Genomic DNA, 22995 nt, shown 5'->3' on the forward strand with positions numbered 1-22995 from the left:
GAAATACAGTGAACTAACTACAGAGACAGACAGTGAACTAACTACAGAGACAGACAACTAACTACAGAGACAGACAGTGAACTCACTACAGAGACAGACAGTGAACTAACTTCAGGGAAATACAGTGAACTCACTACAGAGACAGACAGTGAACTAACTACAGAGACAGACAGTGAACTAACTACAGAGACAGACAGTGAACTCACTACAGAGACAGACAGTGAACTAACTACAGAGACAGACAGTGAACTAACTACAGAGACAGACAGTGAACTAACTACTGGGACAGACAGTGAACTAACTACAGAGACAGACAGTGAACTAACTACAGAGACAGACAGTGAACTAACTACAGAGACAGACAGTGAACTAACTACAGAGACAGACAGTGAACTAACTACAGGGACAGACAGTGAACTCACTACAGAGACAGACAGTGAACTAACTACAGAGACAGACAGTGAACTAACTACAGGGACAGACAGTGAACTCACTACAGAGACAGACAGTGAACTCACTACAGAGACAGACAGTGAACTCACTACAGAGACAGACAGTGAACTAACTACAGGGACAGACAGTGAACTAACTACAGAGACAGACAGTGAACTAACTACAGAGACAGACAACTAACTACAGAGACAGACAGTGAACTAACTTCAGGGAAATACAGTGAACTAACTACAGAGACAGACAGTGAACTAACTACAGAGACAGACAGTGAACTAACTACAGGGACAGACAGTGAACTAACTACAGGGACAGACAGTGAACTCACTACAGGGACAGACAGTGAACTAACTTCAGGGAAATACAGTGAACTAACTACAGGGACAGACAGTGAACTAACTACAGAGACAGACAGTGAACTAACTACAGAGACAGACAGTGAACTAACTACAGAGACAGACAACTAACTACAGAGACAGACAGTGAACTAACTACAGGGAAATACAGTGAACTAACTACAGAGACAGACAGTGAACTAACTACAGAGACAGACAGTGAACTAACTACAGAGACAGACAACTAACTACAGAGACAGACAGTGAACTCACTACAGAGACAGACAGTGAACTAACTTCAGGGACAGACAGTGAACTAACTACAGGGACAGACAGTGAACTCACTACAGGGACAGACAGTGAACTAACTTCAGGGAAATACAGTGAACTAACTACAGGGACAGACAGTGAACTAACTACAGAGACAGACAGTGAACTCACTACAGAGACAGACAGTGAACTAACTACAGAGACAGACAACTAACTACAGAGACAGACAGTGAACTCACTACAGAGACAGACAGTGAACTAACTTCAGGGAAATACAGTGAACTAACTACAGAGACAGACAGTGAACTAACTACAGAGACAGACAGTGAACTAACTACAGAGACAGACAGTGAACTCACTACAGAGACAGACAGTGAACTAACTACAGAGACAGACAGTGAACTAACTACAGAGACAGACAGTGAACTCACTACAGAGACAGACAGTGAACTAACTACAGAGACAGACAGTGAACTAACTACAGAGACAGACAACTAACTACAGAGACAGACAGTGAACTCACTACAGAGACAGACAGTGAACTAACTTCAGGGAAATACAGTGAACTAACTACAGAGACAGACAGTGAACTAACTACAGAGACAGACAGTGAACTCACTACAGAGACAGACAGTGAACTAACTACAGAGACAGACAGTGAACTCACTACAGAGACAGACAGTGAACTAACAACAGAGACAGACAGTGAACTAACTACAGAGACAGACAGTGAACTAACTAAAGAGACAGACAGTGAACTAACTACAGAGACAGACAGTGAACTAACTAAAGAGACAGACAGTGAACTACTGGGACAGACAGTGAACTAACTACAGAGACAGACAACTAACTACAGGGACAGACAGTGAACTAACTACAGAGACAGACAGTGAACTAACTACAGAGACAGACAGTGAACTAACTACAGAGACAGACAGTGAACTCACTACAGGGACAGACAGTGAACTAACTACAGAGACAGACAACTAACTACAGAGACAGACAGTGAACTAACTACAGAGACAGACAACTAACTACAGAGACAGACAGTGAACTCACTACAGAGACAGACAGTGAACTAACTTCAGGGAAATACAGTGAACTAACTACAGAGACAGACAGTGAACTAACTACAGAGACAGACAACTAACTACAGAGACAGACAGTGAACTCACTACAAAGACAGACAGTGAACTAACTTCAGGGAAATACAGTGAACTAACTACAGAGACAGACAGTGAACTAACTACAGAGACAGACAGTGAACTAACTACAGAGACAGACAACTAACTACAGAGACAGACAGTGAACTAACTACAGAGACAGACAACTAACTACAGAGACAGACAGTGAACTCACTACAGAGACAGACAGTGAACTAACTTCAGGGAAATACAGTGAACTAACTACAGAGACAGACAGTGAACTAACTACAGAGACAGACAGTGAACTCACTACAGAGACAGACAGTGAACTAACTACAGAGACAGACAGTGAACTCACTACAGAGACAGACAGTGAACTAACTACAGAGACAGACAGTGAACTAACTAAAGAGACAGACAGTGAACTAACTACTGGGACAGACAGTGAACTAACTACAGAGACAGACAACTAACTACAGGGACAGACAGTGAACTAATTACAGAGACAGACAATGAACTAACTACAGAGACAGACAGTGAACTAACTACAGAGACAGACAGTGAACTAACTACAGAGACAGACAACTAACTACAGAGACAGACAGTGAACTAACTACAGAGACAGACAGTGAACTCACTACAGGGACAGACAGTGAACTCACTACAGAGACAGACAGTGAACTAACTACAGAGACAGACAGTGAACTAACTACAGAGACAGACAGTGAACTAACTACAGGGAAATACAGTGAACTAACTACAGGGACAGACAGTGAACTAACTTCAGGGAAATACAGTGAACTAACTACAGAGACAGACAGTGAACTAACTACAGAGACAGACAACTAACTACAGAGACAGACAGTGAACTCACTACAGAGACAGACAGTGAACTAACTTCAGGGAAATACAGTGAACTCACTACAGAGACAGACAGTGAACTAACTACAGAGACAGACAGTGAACTAACTACAGAGACAGACAGTGAACTCACTACAGAGACAGACAGTGAACTAACTACAGAGACAGACAGTGAACTAACTACAGAGACAGACAGTGAACTAACTACTGGGACAGACAGTGAACTAACTACAGAGACAGACAGTGAACTAACTACAGAGACAGACAGTGAACTAACTACAGAGACAGACAGTGAACTAACTACAGAGACAGACAGTGAACTAACTACAGGGACAGACAGTGAACTCACTACAGAGACAGACAGTGAACTAACTACAGAGACAGACAGTGAACTAACTACAGGGACAGACAGTGAACTCACTACAGAGACAGACAGTGAACTCACTACAGAGACAGACAGTGAACTCACTACAGAGACAGACAGTGAACTAACTACAGGGACAGACAGTAGTTAGTTCAGGGACAGACAGTGAACTAACTACAGGGACAGACAGTAGTTAGTTCAGGGACAGTGAACTAACTACAGGGACAGACAGTAGTTAGTTCAGGGACAGACAGTGAACTAACTACAGGGACAGACAGTGAACTAACTACAGAGACAGACAGTGAACTAACTACAGAGACAGACAGTGAACTAACTACAGGGACAGACAGTGAACTCACTACAGAGACAGACAATGAACTAACTACAGAGACAGACAGTGAACTAACTACAGAGACAGACAGTGAACTAACTACAGAGACAGACAACTAACTACAGAGACAGACAGTGAACTAACTACAGAGACAGACAGTGAACTCACTACAGGGACAGACAGTGAACTCACTACAGAGACAGACAGTGAACTAACTACAGAGACAGACAGTGAACTAACTACAGAGACAGACAGTGAACTAACTACAGGGAAATACAGTGAACTAACTACAGGGACAGACAGTGAACTAACTTCAGGGAAATACAGTGAACTAACTACAGAGACAGACAGTGAACTAACTACAGAGACAGACAACTAACTACAGAGACAGACAGTGAACTCACTACAGAGACAGACAGTGAACTAACTTCAGGGAAATACAGTGAACTCACTACAGAGACAGACAGTGAACTAACTACAGAGACAGACAGTGAACTAACTACAGAGACAGACAGTGAACTCACTACAGAGACAGACAGTGAACTAACTACAGAGACAGACAGTGAACTAACTACAGAGACAGACAGTGAACTAACTACTGGGACAGACAGTGAACTAACTACAGAGACAGACAGTGAACTAACTACAGAGACAGACAGTGAACTAACTACAGAGACAGACAGTGAACTAACTACAGAGACAGACAGTGAACTAACTACAGGGACAGACAGTGAACTCACTACAGAGACAGACAGTGAACTAACTACAGAGACAGACAGTGAACTAACTACAGGGACAGACAGTGAACTCACTACAGAGACAGACAGTGAACTCACTACAGAGACAGACAGTGAACTCACTACAGAGACAGACAGTGAACTAACTACAGGGACAGACAGTAGTTAGTTCAGGGACAGACAGTGAACTAACTACAGGGACAGACAGTAGTTAGTTCAGGGACAGACAGTGAACTAACTACAGGGACAGACAGTAGTTAGTTCAGGGACAGACAGTGAACTAACTACAGGGACAGACAGTGAACTAACTACAGAGACAGACAGTGAACTAACTACAGAGACAGACAGTGAACTAACTACAGGGACAGACAGTGAACTCACTACAGAGACAGACAGTGAACTAACTACAGAGACAGACAGTGAACTAACTACAGAGACAGACAGTGAACTAACTACAGGGACAGACAGTGAACTCACTACAGAGACAGACAGTGAACTAACTACAGAGACAGACAGTGAACTAACTACAGAGACAGACAGTGAACTAACTACAGGGACAGACAGTGAACTCACTACAGAGACAGACAGTGAACTAACTACAGGGACAGACAGTGAACTCACTACAGAGACAGACAGTGAACTAACTACAGAGACAGACAGTGAACTAACTACAGGGACAGACAGTGAACTAACTACAGAGACAGACAGTGAACTAACTACAGGGACAGACAGTGAACTAACTACAGAGACAGACAGTGAACTCACTACAGAGACAGACAGTGAACTCACTACAGAGACAGACAGTGAACTCACTACAGTGACAGACAGTGAACTAACTACAGAGACAGACAGTGAACTAACTACAGGGACAGACAGTGAACTCACTACAGGGACAGACAGTGAACTAACTACAGAGACAGACAGTGAACTCACTACAGAGACAGACAGTGAACTAACTACAGAGACAGACAGTGAACTAACTACAGAGACAGACAGTGAACTCACTACAGAGACAGACAGTGAACTAACTACAGAGACAGACAGTGAATTAACTACGGGGACAGACAGTGAACTAACGATAGGGACAGACAGTGAACTAACTACACTAGCTCAGGGTGAAGGTGCTCAGGGGCTCAATGGTGCAGCTTTGGTGTTGAACTCACAACCTTCTGGTGTTGTATTAGGAAGCAGAACCACTAGACCACTCCACATTATTATTATACTCAATAAGGAAAATAAGGGTAATTATTACAGCACATTTGATTCATGCAGAGCAGCGAAACAGTTTTTTAAATTCAAATAATTATCTTAAAAACATTCAAATTGACAAAATATTTTTCTGATAAAAATACAATTGGATAAAATAATTAAATATGTTTTCTAGTAAAATGATTAATTAATCAATACATTTAGAGTTCAATGTAATAAATCAAATGAACTAATTACATGTTTCGTCTAACAATTCAGTTAAATTCATTAATCATATAATTAGTATTTAAAAATATAAAAGGTTTTAACATATTGTGTTAATATACGCTGCTAGTCTAAATCGGTGTCAGATTTATCAATCAGGAAAATAGATGTAATGTAATTATTCCAGTACGTTTAGATCCATGCAGACCAGGATGAACCCAGAATAAAGAATGTAAAGGACTCAATTTAATTTCTCACCCTCGGGTCTGTAGTGTGCGATGATGGTCACCGTCTGCCCGGCGTTCTTCAGGGCGGCGGCCGCCTGCTCGTGGGTGGCGTTACGCAGGTCCACCCCGTTCACCTGGAAACAGCAACACGCAGAAGACAGCGTTACACACCGAGGAATGCAACGATACTTGTAAGTGATGATTCACATCAGTGAGATGAAAAGTTAACCTTGATACTCCATTTAAACACCAGAGGGCGCTATCTACTTCAGACTGCGCTTGTTCATGCATCACTCACTGCAACTTATTTTGCACCTGTTCCTAATTCATAAACATAGCTGAGATGTGTGTGTGTGTAGCTGAGATGTGTGTGTGTGTAGCTGAGATGTGTGTGTGTGTAGCTGAGATGTGTGTGTGTACGTACCGAGACGAGCCTGTCTCCTTTCCTCAGCTCTCCACAGAGGTCAGCTGGTCCTCCAGCGAGGATGAAGGAGATGAAGATCCCTTCTCCGTCCTCCCCGCCCACAATGTTGAATCCCAGTCCTGTCGCTCCTCTGTGCAGCACCACCTTCCTGGGCTCCCTGTTGGACCACACAGCTGTCAATCATCCTGACGTCACATGACCTCACGCAGAGCTGTCAATCATCCTGACCTCACACAACTGTCAATCATCCTGACGTCACATGACCTTACACAGCTGTCAATCATCCTGACGTGACCTCACACAGCTGTCAATCATCCTGACGTCACTTCACACAGCTGTCAATCATCCTGACGTCACTTCACACAGCTGTCAATCATCCTGATGTCACCTCACACAGCTGTCAATCATCCTGACGTCATGCTTACCCTGTGAAAACTTTTCCTGTTGCAATTTTTAAACATAAATGTTGTTTTTTAAGAAACTAAACTTTTGTGCAGAGTTTACGTGGAACATTTCCACAGATGGAATAACAGCTGCTGTTGCATGAAGCATCTTCATTTTAGATTTTCCTACAAAATAACTATTTCCATTAAACTCCTCATCACAAAGTGTTGGTGCGTGTACTGGCAGGCTGGAACCAGCAGAGGGCGGCGACATTAACCTGCTGCTTGTGTTGTTGTTATCGACTCTAAGCTACACTTAGTGAGATTTATGTAATGTAAAAACATACGGGCTGCTCCATCTGATTGGTGGAGGTTAATGGAGGATATATTGTACAGTACGATGATTCTGAACATTTGCTCTTACTATCTGCATGTACATTTGTGTGTTTACACTGTTTTTAACAAGTTTATTTTAATCTTATGATCAGCAGCAAGTGAGAGAAAGACTTGCAGACACAATTGATTTGATGTATTTATGATTGTTGATGAGCATTGTATATTGTACTTGATCTTGAGCCTTTTTTGCTGTAATTAATGATTAATAAAGTACTGTGTCACTATCAGGTCTATTAAGGAAACTAAATACAAGTCTTTTTTTACATTCAAAGTTTCTATTGAGGTTTACAAACGTCATCACTCAAACAAATCTTCAATTTGAATAAAGTGAATCAACTCCCGTTAATGAATAAAACATCGCCCTTTGTGTCTTCAGCGAAGTGAAAATCTAGTTTTTGAGGCTCAACACCAACAAAGAAATGAAAAAGTTGCGCAGCATTAAAAACGCTGATTTAGAATTTCAATGTCAACGTCTTGAGTGAAGCTTCGATGTTTTTAATACCACGTGTGCATCAATAACAGCATCCTTTTCATCACATTACATATTTGAATTGATTGGTTGAGGAACCTCTGACTTCTGAAACCCTGCTCAGCACTGATCTCGGCCACAAAGTTAAATATGCAGAAGGTATTTAATAATAATCCCATCTTTGTGTCTGAAAGCTTCAGAGTGATGCTTTGTCCTCACCGGGTGACGTCGTCGTCTCCCAGCATGCTCTTTGGGGTCGGGGAGTAGCGTCCCGAGGATGCTGGTGGGGGGAGGGGCTGACTCAGGAAGTTGGGGGGGCTGATATGGTTCTCCATGTGCTGGGAGTACGCTGAAACACAGAAGAAAGAGTATCAAATGTCACAAATAAGAAATCCAGATTCTCCGGCGATAAAAAAAGAAGATGAAAAATAAGTTCTGAATCAGTTTGAGAACCTGTTCACGTCCTCACACACACACACACACACACACACACACACACACACTGAGTGTGTGAGCGTCTGCTCCGACAGTTTCTCCCCGTCTGCTCCTACACCTGCTCAGACTCTCGCCTGCACTCACCTGCCAGGCTCCTGTTACCATCTGATTGGACGAGGCCCGGAGCCGCCGGGGGGGTCGTAAGATAAACTAAAGCCAGAAACTCAACCGGGTCGATCCGAGCGGTTAGAGAAACCCATGCACATGTTGGGAGAGGCAGCATTTAAGGAGGATTCTTCTATGAAATCATTCTTCAGACAGATTTAATATTGGACGTCAAATATATGAAAATGATCAGATAAATATCCGGGAAAGAAATCTGTAAATTATAAGACAATAAGTACAAATAGTAGAAGAACATTTATTTTCAATATAAGAAAATAATTAAAAGTGAAATGTCTTAAAGAACTGCCAAATATCTGAAAAATAAAAACCTCCAGAATATCTGATAATTATTAGTAAATTATTTAAAGTTATTCAAACAGATTTAATATTTGAAAAAACAAAAGAACTGAACAAAATATTTGTAAAATCAGAATTTCGTATAATATTCAAGAAAGAAAGTAACATTTTCAAACATTATTAACAAAATCTTCCCCAGATGTTAAAGGGACAAACAGTGTTGACTAATTATTATTGTTTCAAGCGACTCAATTAATCAAAAGAAGCTGCAGAAATGTTGATTACAGATTAATAATTAAATAATCTTCGTATCACACAACCCTAATCCCATTTGTATTTACTATTATTCATCATCAGTCTAATATCTGTTGTGTCGCAGGTCATGAGCAGGAAACTAAAACAAGATGGCAGCAAATAAAAGAGAAAATATGTTGAAATAAAAAGAGATTTTAACTTCATAGAATCAACGGGAGCTTCTCAGTTTGAGGTTCATTTCTCCCGTTATCTGATGAAACTGATGCTTTTAATAACCGGATGGATTTCCTCCATTTTTGTTCCCAAGCCGCCCCACGATGGAGTCAGAGCGCACTTAACAGAATTATTTCTCTTTCATTACCTCTGGCTCAGAATATAACCCCCTCACAGACACAGACACACACACACAGACACACAGACACACACACACACACACACACTGCAGTGTTGCTGTGTGGATTAGCTCGAGCTGAACCTCGACGCACGCTGATTGGATTTGCTGCTCGTCCTTCACGCGTCTCAACATCAGCAGAAGGAGATGGGGGGGAGAGGTAACACAGAGGTTAGGATTGGGGAGTGGAGGGTCTTTAGAGAAAAGGAACAACACTGAGTCTGAAGGGATCTGATGGTTGACGCTGGATGGGTGTTATGTTGATATTTAAATACAATTATCTGGTAAAGATGAAACTTCGATTTCTATAAGTTGAAATAAAAGCATCCGAGTCACGTGTGCGTTCTGCTTTCTAGGGTTTAGCGATGGGACGAATATTTTGGCTTTTGGTGATAGGCTGAGGACATCACCTGTTTTCTTTTTAGCCGATTTTGTAATTTTATTTAGCTAATTCAATGGTCTGCCTCCGAAGAAAGAGGACGCGCTAAAACAAAGTGTGGAGATCCGAGACCGGTCTGGCCATGTGGCTCTCACTCAGCGAGCTCACCCAGCTCAACCTAACATTTAGTTTTTGCTGGGAAACTTGGAATAAATCCAGTTGTTTGAAGGAGATGTCACAGTAATATCAATATGATATTAGAGGGAATTATATTTAATGTAAGTAATGAACTGGGGAAGTTTCATGGTCATATCTATTAGCTAAAATGTTCCCCTATTCACCTGTAGTGTCTGTTAGCGTTTAATCTTCTTGATGTTCTGGATCCTTTCAGCCATCTCTCTCTACTGGTCAGAGTTCAGCCGGACGTCGCTCCTCCTGGATCAGTTTGTCCTTCAGCGTCTCCGCTTTAAAAGGTTCACCGCTGGGGTTCTTGGGAACACATCCAGAGCCCGTGCTCTGAATGTGTTTGACAGGAGCTCTGCCTCGCTTTGACTTTGAAATGTGTTGTTTGATGTATACCACTGGGAACACGAACCCCCATCATCAAAGATGCACTGCAGTCCCGGCTGAATACAACACTAATCATGGTCAAAGGCAGAAAGTCAACCGGGACACAATTGAACCGAGACACAACTGAACCGAGACACCAGTGAACCGAGACACAACTGAACCGAGACACAACTGAACAGAGACACCACTGAACCGAGACACAACTGAACCGAGACACCAGTGAACCGAGACACAACTGAACCGAGACACAACTGAACAGAGACACCACTGAACCGAGACACCACTGAACCGAGACACAACTGAACAGAGACACCACTGAACCGAGACACCACTGAACCGAGACACCACTGAACCGAGACACCAGTGAACCGAGACACCAGTGAACCGAGACACAACTGAACCGAGACACAACTGAACCGAGACACAACTGAACCGAGACACAACTGAACAGAGACACCACTGAACCGAGACACAACTGAACCGAGACACCACTGAACCGAGACACCAGTGAACCGAGACACCAGTGAACCGAGACACAACTGAACCGAGACACCAGTGAACAGAGACACCACTGAACCGAGACACCAGTGAATCGAGACACAACTGAACCGAGACACCAGTGAACAGAGACACCACTGAACCGAGACAACCAGTGAACAGAGACACCAGTGAACCGAGACACCAGTGAACCGAGACACCAGTGAACAGAGACACCACTGAACCGAGACACCAGTGAACCGAGACACCAGTGAACAGAGACACCAGTGAACAGAGACACCAGTGAACCGAGACACAACTGAACCGAGACACAACTGAACCGAGACACCACTGAACCGAGACACCACTGAACCGAGACAACCACTGAACCGAGACACCACTGAACCGAGACACAACTGAACCGAGACACCAGTGAACAGAGACACCACTGAACCGAGACACCAGTGAACCGAGACACCAGTGAACAGAGACACCACTGAACCGAGACACCAGTGAACCGAGACACCAGTGAACAGAGACACCAGTGAACAGAGACACCAGTGAACCGAGACACAACTGAACCGAGACACAACTGAACCAGGACCTGCTAATCTGGTGTGTGATGTTCAAAGACAGAAACCAGAAAAGGCTTCATGCCCGTGTGAAGCCGGAGAGAGGACAGAGGGTTTGAGTTAGTACATATTTAGATCAAGAGGAACCCTCTTTTTGGTCTCTTTAGCTAATATCCCCGTTCATGACAACTGTAGGGGGGTGAATTTATATAGAACTCACCCATTTTAATTATATTAAGGCTTACAGTTTCGCATCTTCAGAGGACCGCCTCAACTTCACGGTGGCGTCACGGCCAAGAAGGCGACATTCGGAATCGCCCACTTTGACTTTCACAACAACTCTTCAGAAACATGTGGGGGACCTCACGGTGACTACGGGAACACATTTGTGCACGCAGAGAAGAAATGCTCCCTCGTGAAGATGCTTTTCCACGAGTGGATAATGCTCAACGCGCTCGAGATTTGCGTTTTGAGACGAATTGCGAGAGGCCCGGAGCAACTGTAGCAACGTTTGGTTTTGATGTCATTCCTCAAAAACCTGCTTAACTACTTGTTTATGTTGGAAACTTGTATCTGTGTTCTACTTGTTAACAGTCATGTTTTACTAAGCAATGCTTGAGTCACAATATGGATAAAAACATGTCCAAGGTTGTTTCAACACATACCTTCATATAAACCATAATAACCATGATAAACAACAATAGTTTTATCTGCGCTGGTTTTCTGACTGCATAGCGTAAACGCCACAGCACCCGACCAGTTAAAAAAAAACGGTATAAATAGTTTTAAATGCATGTGAACTTTAAGCTAGCTGTTAGCTAGCTAAGAAAATCACTCACAGTTGGTGAGGTCGGGGGGGGCGAAGCTGTCGTTCATGAAGACACTGTTGGGTTTAGCCACTTTCAAGTAGACCACGTCAGGAGTGTTTTTCAAGGCAGTGACGGCGTGTTCGTGGCTCACTTCCTCCAGGCAAGCACTGTTGACCTGAGCACAGAGAGGACACACATCAGCACAAACAGCTTCATCATCATCATCATCATCATCGTACTATAAGACATCTCTATGTGTGTGTGTGTGTGTGTGTGTGTGTGTGTGTGTGTGTGTGTGTCTGAGTTTCCATTATCTCTCCAACCCTTGCACCGATCTACTTCCTGCTTGGTGTGTGTGTTGCTGAGGACCAGAGGGAGAGCAGTGCCGCACGCGAAGTTACTTGGATTAGCGGTTCTGTAGAAAACTGATAAAACCCGGTCCGCCCGGCCGGACTTTGGTTATCAACTGCGCTAATCCGTAAAGTGCAAATAGACACATCAAAATCCTCGTCCGCTCACGACCACTCTGGGACGTCTCTGTATGTTTTCTTTGACTAAATAGCGCCTGTCTGTGTCATTACTTCGGAACATTTTCATTTGCCTGCTGATGTGCTGCTGCCGTAAGACGCGTGCAGAGTCTCACTTTGAAACCCGAGAAGCAGCGACACAAGCTCATCCTGAACAGTAGCGCACTTTTTAAAATATAATTATCATTCAGTACGGTTGCACCAGTTATGACTTTGCATTACTTGTCTGTATGTTTTAGTTTTACCAGAGAAAGCCAGGCAGTGTTAGTATGCAGCTGTTCATATTGAATATATATTTAGTTTATAACTGATGGTATCAGATGGTAGTTCAGTCTACAGAGTAAACTTCTTACAGCCAGCAGTTTGTCTCCGATCTGCAGCCTCCCGTCTTTATGTGCAGCTCCTCCTTCAATGACCTTGGTGACGTAGATGCTGTTGTCGCCCGGGATGTGCTGGTTGCCCACTCCGCCTGCTATACTGAAGCCAAGACCTGGAACACACCGTGATCAGGGGGGGGGGCAACAAGTTTTACATTAGAAGCTTCTATTGAGGCTTTTCGAATGAAGCTTTGAATGTCCGTTATACTTTTTATTTTTATATCCTCGAACAAAATACTCAATTTGAATAAAAAATTCATCGGATTAAACAAGTACATTATATATATATATATATATATATATATATATATATATATATATATATATATATATATATATATATATCCAGAAGTAAGAAGCTAACGTTCGGCTACAAAGGAGCTACAGCAGGTCACATGATGTCACGTCACCACCGCTAAGCTAACGGCGGCTAATGATAGCTTGATGAGGTTTACTCTCATTTAGCCGCTTGTTAGTGACCGACACGTAGAAGCTGCAGAGACTGACGAGTCGGGGAGTTACTGACGTGTTTTATAACGTAGAAGAAAAAGCTGGTGTTAATCAGACATTTCAGGCTTCTAACCAACAACACATTCAAACACATCGACTTCAGACGAGGGACCAGGAAGAGCTTAATGCTGACAGAATATTTGTTTCGTGTTTCACTACATGTTGACTTTTAGATTTTAAGAGTTATTGGAAATGGGTGGATCACAGTCTGACTCTACTGATAGTTTAATACTGATAATATATAATATTAGTGCAGCCTCATCTGTGCACAAACACAATGAAGATTCGACTCCTTGGTGCAGCCCTGTGACATGTGGCTGAAACATGCTGCTGCCTACCAGCACAAATCAGGGCACATAAATGCACAGAAGCATATTTTAGGATGTTTCTGTGGAAAGCGAGTCTTTGTTCTTGAGCCCGGCTTCTTGTCTGAATAATCACGAGGCCCTGAGGGATTTCTGTAAAGCTCCGAGCGGAGACGACCCAACAACGTCCACGCTGCGCTCGAGCAGCTCTGAACCTGCCGCGCTGTCATGTTTACAATCAGACCACAACACCGAGTCACCTTTGGGTCCTTTCACCAGTTTCAGCTCCATCACTTTCTCGGAGACGGGTTTCCTCCTTCGGACGTAGAGTCGGACCAACGAGCCGGCCTCCTTCAGGGCCTCCACGGCGCGGCTGTGGGTCACATCCCGAACATCCGCCTCGTTCACTCTCAGGATGACGTCGTTGACCCTGAAACACAGGAAGACGCAGACCGTCAACTAGGGCTGCGTGATGTGTGAGGAAATAAATGGAAGCTTGCGCCACGATTCCGTCGGTCAGACCTACAACGTGCACATCTCGGCCAGTCAGGAGCTACTTTTAGCTTTGGGCAAAGGCCCAGGTGTCCTTCTTTAACACGTTCACTTGAGCCGCTGCGCAGAGTGCTGGGCGGATGGATACACATTTGTTATAAAATAGTTCTTCCTAAAACCACAAACTGACATTTTTACACTTCGGTTTGTGTCCGGATGAAACAAAAAGACGTAAAACACAAACATGAGATTTTTAATAATCTTTTGCATTATTTGTTACTCGAGGTCATTTTGTTCATGTAGAGTAAAATATCTATAAACAAACTTATTCTACGCATGCTCTTCTTTTAATAATATATATCATTGTTGTTTTAAACTGTAGGAGCATAACAGCAACTTAAGTCATTTACTGCTTTTATCCTGCGTTTGATTAAATTTCATGAATAATATCTTATTTATACGTTCTTTAATTTCTCTTGCTGCTCGTTGTTTGTATACGTTTCATGCGATTTAATCCGTGTTGTACTTTTGTTTTATGCCCAAATTAAACTGAACAAAGCAAATTGGAGCTCAAAGTGACAAAATGTTCATCGATTACGTTCCGTTTCCTTCGTCCATGTTTTTACTTTCTGTCTGACTCAGTCTGTAACCGACCGGAGCTTTCAGTCGGACACATGAGCCTCATGATGACTGACGGGTTCACTGTTAGAGGTAACCTGAGGCAGAGCCCGCGCTGGATCAGGTGTGTCAGACTGCTGCATTATCAATGAAGGAGTGAAAGGCAGCAGGACGCTGCAGGGGATTCTGGGTAACGAACACCAGCTATACTTTATACCAAGGGTGGGAAACCTCCGGCCTCCGGGCCGTATACGGCCCGCGAGACCATTTGATCCGGGCCTCGAGGTAATTCGTAATACGCACGCAAAGAAAATCCACTAGCAAAAAAAACTAGACGGCAATATTTTAAACGGCTGATTGACTGTTTTTCCTGGCCATAGTCAGGGTCCCTGAACACAACACGAGCGGAACGTGTCATCACGTGGTGTCATGTCAAAAAACATCAATATTAAACGAGACTGTTGACATCAGTGAACGCAGCGTGGCGAGTGTAAAACAGAAAGTTAATGCAGAATGTCGCACTTTCCAGGAGAAATGTACTAATGATTATTTCTCTGTGGAATTAAAAGGCCAGTGTGCCGAGTTTGTGCGGACGCGCTCTCGTGATGAAGGCTCTAGAGCGTCATTACTGCACGAAACATGCCGAACTGCACGAGCTGAGAGGAGGAGTGCGTTTGGATAAAGTTAACGCTCTTCGGTGGAGTTTGGCCCAACAAGCAGCTCTCTACAGAGCGGAACATACAAACATGGACAGATAGAGAGGTAGACCACCACACCAAGAACAGACTGTCCCACCACTGCTGTGCAGTTATCACTGCCATGTGCAATACTCACTTTATTTATATCACTTGGTACTTATGTTTTATTATATTTAATTATTGTGTTCTGCCTTTTTACTTCATGTGTTCTTTTGCTGTGACGAGATAAATGTCCCCGTTGTGGGACTAATAAAGGATTTATAAACAAAGATACAGGATACAAAAGTTGCTTCTTTGCATTTAGCATAAAGAAAAGTGAAATGAATGAGCTGCGTCTTAAAACAATGTGCAGAAGTTATGAGTTCAATAATTAGTACGGCCCTCGAAGGATGTTGTAAAAAATAAAAATAAAGGCCCTTGATAGGAAAAAGGTCCCCCCCCTGCTTTATACTATAACTAAAAACTCTGAAACGTAACAGTAGGTGCATGAATTCACTTCTAATCTTTTAAAATATCATCTTTAAAAGCCTGAAGTTTCAGTGAGAAACGCTGCTGGTTGTTTTTCCTACGCCGGTATTAAGACTTTATAAAGAAGAAAGATGTCACACAGAACTCTCCAGACTCGACACACTACTGTTGGAAATGTTTTAAAATGTCACCAAATATAACCAGATAAAAACATCAGTTCATTAGAGCAGCTGGAGACACTTATTCTATATCACTTGGAAAATGTTAGCATATAGATTCAATTTTATTAAAATTTCTGTAAAAGAAATAATGAAAGAAGAGCAGCTTCACATTCTTCTTCTCTTGATTTATTTATGTCTAACTGTTTCACTCAACACATTTCTGACTCCACTTCCAGCCCTCGTGCTGTTTCCACAGAGCAGGACTTTTATTTTGAAGGGAAGAACGAGTCCGCAGAGCGGAACATGTGATCTTTCATCTTTAAATCAATAATAATTAAACAATGTAATATCACAGGTGTGTGTCGTCTCACCTGAGCCGCCCGTCCTGGGCCGCGGCCCCTCCAGGTATGACTTTGGTGATGAAGATGCTCGGGTCTTCACCGATGTGGGGGTTGTCTGTACCGCCCGCGATGCTGAAGCCCAGCCCCGAGTTCCCCTGGATACCGCAAATGTGTCCACAAAAATAACGGCAGATGATCGATGTGACACGTGACATGTCATGTGACACGTGACACGTGTCACGTAGCACTGAGCAAAAACAAACAAATCTCTAATAATTAATCAGAATTTCTGTTTTTGATGGATGTGAAGATGAATCTGTTAAAATCACGTCAGAGTTTAAATAAATACCTTATTTATATATATATATTATTTTATAAAATGGAGCAACTGAGACGAAATCTAATTCCTAATAAATAAAGTCTGACGAGCATTTACAACATAACAGAACTGAAAGTGTACTGAAAATGTTCATTCTTTAATGAAAATGAAAGAGCAAAATCTCTAATAGTTTGTATTCATATAAATATAAACATAAATATATATATATAAAAAGCTTTAAAAGCATGTCTATCAGTCTGGCACTTTGTACCATCAGTGGATTTAATGCTTTAGATTATAAATAAATCATTCCTGGATGCACATTAGTCACAGAAAATAAATCTGCCAATATGTTAAGTTATTCATGGAGATTCATTTCAATACGCACAACAAAATACAAAAACTTTCAAAACTAATTCCATGATTTTTCCAGGCCTGTTAAATTGGATTGTTAAATGTCAAGACTTTTCCAGGTATTCCATGAGCGAGGGAACTCTGTTCAACTTTAGGACACTTTACACTTCCTGCAGATGTTTCACAGTAAAAGGCTTTTAATGTGAAACATTGGAGTGGTGAAAGAAGAACTTTTATTTCAGGAAGTGACCTCGTGACCTTTATTATTATTATTATTATTTATTCTCATCAAACCAACAAGACGCTGGTCCATCACCACCGTGTACTTTTTATCCAACAAGCAGCAGGAAATAGTGACTTTGTTGGGGACTACTTCCCGCGGCGGATTAATGCTGAGACACATCACACTCTTGCTGTTAGATTAGAAATATTGATATTTTCATTGTTGAGTCTGAGATTTGTTGACATCAAGACATCTCCAGATTTATCCTTCGACGCTTTACATCAAACTTTATCTTCAAGTGAAAACAAAAAGAAGATAAACGACTCCAGTTACCAACATAAGACGCACACACACAGAACACACACAGAACACACAGAACACACACAGAACACACACAGAACACACAGAACACACACAGAACACACACAGAACACAGAACACACACAGAACACAGACGAACTACACAGAACACAGAACGCACACAGAACACACACAGAACACACACCACACACAGAACACACACAGAACACACACAGAACACACACAGAACACACACCACACACAGAACACACACAGAACCACAACAGAACACAGAACACACACAGAAAACACACACAGAACACACACCACACCAGAACACAACAGAACACAGAACACACACAGAAACACACACAGAACATACACAGAACACACACCACACACAGAACGCACACAGAACACACACAGAACACACACCACACACAGAACACACACAGAACACAGAACACACACAGAACACACACAGAACACACACAGAACACACACAGAACACACACAGAACACAGAACGCACACAGAACGCACACAGAACACACACAGAACACAGAACCACACACAGACACACAACACACACAGAACACACACAGAACACAGAACACACCACAGAACCACAGAACACACACAGAACGCACACAGAACACACACAGACACAGAACACACACAGAACACACAGAACACAGAACACACACAGAACACACACAGAAACACACACAGAACAACAGAACACACACAGAACACAGAACACACACAGAACACAGAACACACACAGAACACACACAGAACACACACAGAACACACACAGAACACACACAGAACACAGAACACACACAGAACACAGAACACACACAGAACACACACAGAACATACACAGAACACAGAACGCACACAGAACACACACAGAACACACACCACACACAGAACACACACAGAACACACACAGAACACACACCACACACAGAACACACACAGAACACACACAGAACACAGAACACACACAGAACACACACAGAACACACACCACACACAGAACACACACAGAACACAGAACACACACAGAACACACACAGAACATACACAGAACACACACCACACACAGAACGCACACAGAACACACACAGAACACACACAGAACACACACAGAACACAGAAACACACACAGAACACACACAGAACATACACAGAACACACACCACACCAGAACGCACACAGAACACACACAGAACACACACAGAACACAGAACACACACAGAACACACCACAGAACACACACAGAACACACACAGAACACAGAACGCACACAGAACACACACAGAACACAGAACACACACAGAACACACACAGAACACACAACACACACAGAACACACACAGAACACAGAACACACACAGAACACAGAACACACACAGAACGCACACAGAACACACACAGAACACAGAACACACACAGAACACAGAACACACACAGAACACAGAACACACACAGAACACACACAGAACACACACAGAACACACACAGAACACACACAGAACACAGAACACACACAGAACACACACAGAACACACACAGAACACAGAACACACACAGAACACACACAGAACACCACAGAACACAGAACACACACAGAAACACAACACAGAACACACACAGAACACAGAACACAGACACAGAACACACAGAACACACAGAACACAGAACACACACAGAACACAGAACACACACAGAACACAGAACACACACAGAACACAGAACACACACAGAACACACACAGAACACACACAGAACACAGAACACACACAGAACACACACAGAACACAGAACACACACAGAACACACACAGAACACACACAGAACACACACAGAACACAGAACACACACAGAACCACACACAGAACACAGAACACACACAGAACACAGAACACACACAGAACACACACAGAACACACACAGAACACAGAACACACACAGAACACAGAACACACACCACACACAGAAGACACACAGAACACAGAACACACACAGAACACAGAACACACACCACACACAGAAGACACACAGAACACACACAGAACACACAGAACACACACAGAACACACACACAGAACACACACCACACACAGAAGACAGAACACACACCACACACAGAAGACAGAACACACACAGACACACACAGAACACACACACCACACACAGAACACACACAGAACACACCACACACACAGAACACACACAGAACACACACCACACACAGAAGACACACAGAACACAGAACACACACAGAACACAGAACACACACAGAACACACACAGAACACAGAACACACACAGAACACAGAACACACACAGAACACAGAACACACACAGAACACACACCACACACAGAACACACACAGAACACAGAACACACACCACACACAGAAGACACACACACAGAACACACACAGAACACAGAACACACACAGAACACACACAGAACACAGAACACACACAGAACATACACAGAACACAGAACACACACACAGAACACACACAGAACACACACCACACACAGCGAACACAGAACACACACAGAACACACACAGAACACAGAACACACACACAGAACACACACAGAACACAGAACACAGAACACACACAGAACACAGAACACACACACAGAACACAGAACACACACAGAACACACACAGAACACACACCACACACAGAACACACACCGAACACAGAACACACACAGAACATACACAGAACACAGAACACACACACAGAACACACACAGAACACACACCACACACAGCGAACACAGAACACACACAGAACACACACAGAACACAGAACACACACACAGAACACACACAGAACACAGAACACACACCACACACAGAAGACAGAAACACACACAGAACACACACACCACACACAGAACACACACAGAACACAGAACACACCACACACACAGAACACACACAGAACACAGAACACACACAGAACACACACAGAACACAGAACACACACAGAACACACACCACACACAGAACACACACAGAACACAGAACACAGAACACAGAACACAGAACACACACAGAACACACACCGAACACAGAACACACACAGAACATACACAGAACACACACAGAACACAGAACACACACAGAACACACACAGAACACACACCACACACAGAACACACACCGAACACAGAACACACACAGAACACCACAGAACACAGAACACACACACAGAACACAGAACACACAGAACACAGAACACAGAACACACACACAGAACACACACCGAACACAGAACACACACCGAACACAGAACACACACAATATACACAGAACACACACAGAACACACACAGAACACACACAATATACACAGAACACACACATAACACAGAACATACACAGAACACACACAGAACACAGAACACACACAGAACACACACAGAACACAGAACACACACAATATACACAGAACACACACAGAACACAGAACACACACAGAACACACACAATATACACAGAACACACACAATATACACAGAACACACACATAACACACACAGAACACAGAACACACACAGAACACAGAACACACACAGAACACAGAACACACACAATATACACAGAACACACACAGAACACAGAACACACACAGAACACAGAACACACACAGAACACAGAACACACACAATATACACAGAACACACACAGAACACACACAGAAACACACACAATATACACAGAACACACACACCACACACAGAACACAGAACACACACAGAACACAGAACACACACAGTACACACACAGAACACACACAGAACACAGAACACACACAGAACACAGAACACACACAGAACACACACAGAACACACACAGAACACAGAACACAGAACACACACAGAACACACACAGAACACAGAACACACACAGAACACACACAGAACACACACAGAACACACACAGAACACACACAGAACACACACAGAACACACACAGAACACAGAACACACACAGAACACACACAGAACACACACAGAACACAGAACACACACAGAACACACACAGAACACACACAGAACACAGAACACACACAGAAGACACACAGAACACAGAACACACACAGAACACAGAACACACACAGAACACACACAGAACACAGAACACACCACAGAACACAGAACACACCACACAGAACACAACACACAGAACACAGAACACACAACACCACAGAACACACACAGAACACAGAACACACACAGAACACACACAGAACACAGAACACACACAGAACACACACAGAACACACACAGAACACAGAACACACACAGAACACAGAACACACACCCACACACAGAAGACACACAGAACACAGAACACACACAGAACACACAGAACACACACAGAACACAGAACACACACACAGAACACACACCACACACAGAAGACAGAACACACACAGAACACACACAGAACACACACACCACACACAGAACACACACAGAACACACCACACACACAGAACACACACAGAACACACACCACACACAGAAGACACACAGAACACAGAACACACACAGAACACACACAGAACACACACAGAACACAGAACACACACAGAACACAGAACACACACAGAACACAGAACACACACAGAACACACACCACACACAGAACACACACAGAACACAGAACACACACCACACACAGAAGACACACACACAGAACACACACAGAACACAGAACACAGAACACACACCGAACACACACAGAACACACACCACACACAGAACACACACAGAACACAGAACACACACAGAACATACACAGAACACAGAACACACACACAGAACACACACAGAACACACACCACACACAGCGAACACAGAACACACACAGAACACACACAGAACACAGAACACACACACAGAACACACACAGAACACAGAACACAGAACACACACAGAACACAGAACACACACACAGAACACAGAACACACACAGAACACACACAGAACACACACCACACACAGAACACACACCGAACACAGAACACACACAGAACATACACAGAACACAGAACACACACACAGAACACACACAGAACACACACCACACACAGCGAACACA

The 22995-nt window shown here is 43.1% G+C and overlaps 1 protein-coding gene across 1 annotated transcript in view; it reads right to left on the reverse strand.

Annotated features, from left to right (window-relative positions):
* The window catches only part of LOC115022782 (discs large homolog 1-like protein), a 139451-nt gene that overhangs the window by 22852 nt on the left and 93604 nt on the right, over positions 1-22995 (reverse strand). Inside the window, 7 exon segments of the mRNA XM_029453871.1 lie at positions 6165-6267; positions 6558-6714; positions 8025-8154; positions 12186-12330; positions 13036-13172; positions 14135-14304; positions 16683-16807. Coding sequence (XP_029309731.1) covers positions 6165-6267; positions 6558-6714; positions 8025-8154; positions 12186-12330; positions 13036-13172; positions 14135-14304; positions 16683-16807 — 967 coding nt within the window.

Source organism: Cottoperca gobio, chromosome 17 (assembly GCF_900634415.1).
Source record: "Cottoperca gobio chromosome 17, fCotGob3.1, whole genome shotgun sequence".
Taxonomy (NCBI): domain Eukaryota; kingdom Metazoa; phylum Chordata; class Actinopteri; order Perciformes; family Bovichtidae; genus Cottoperca; species Cottoperca gobio.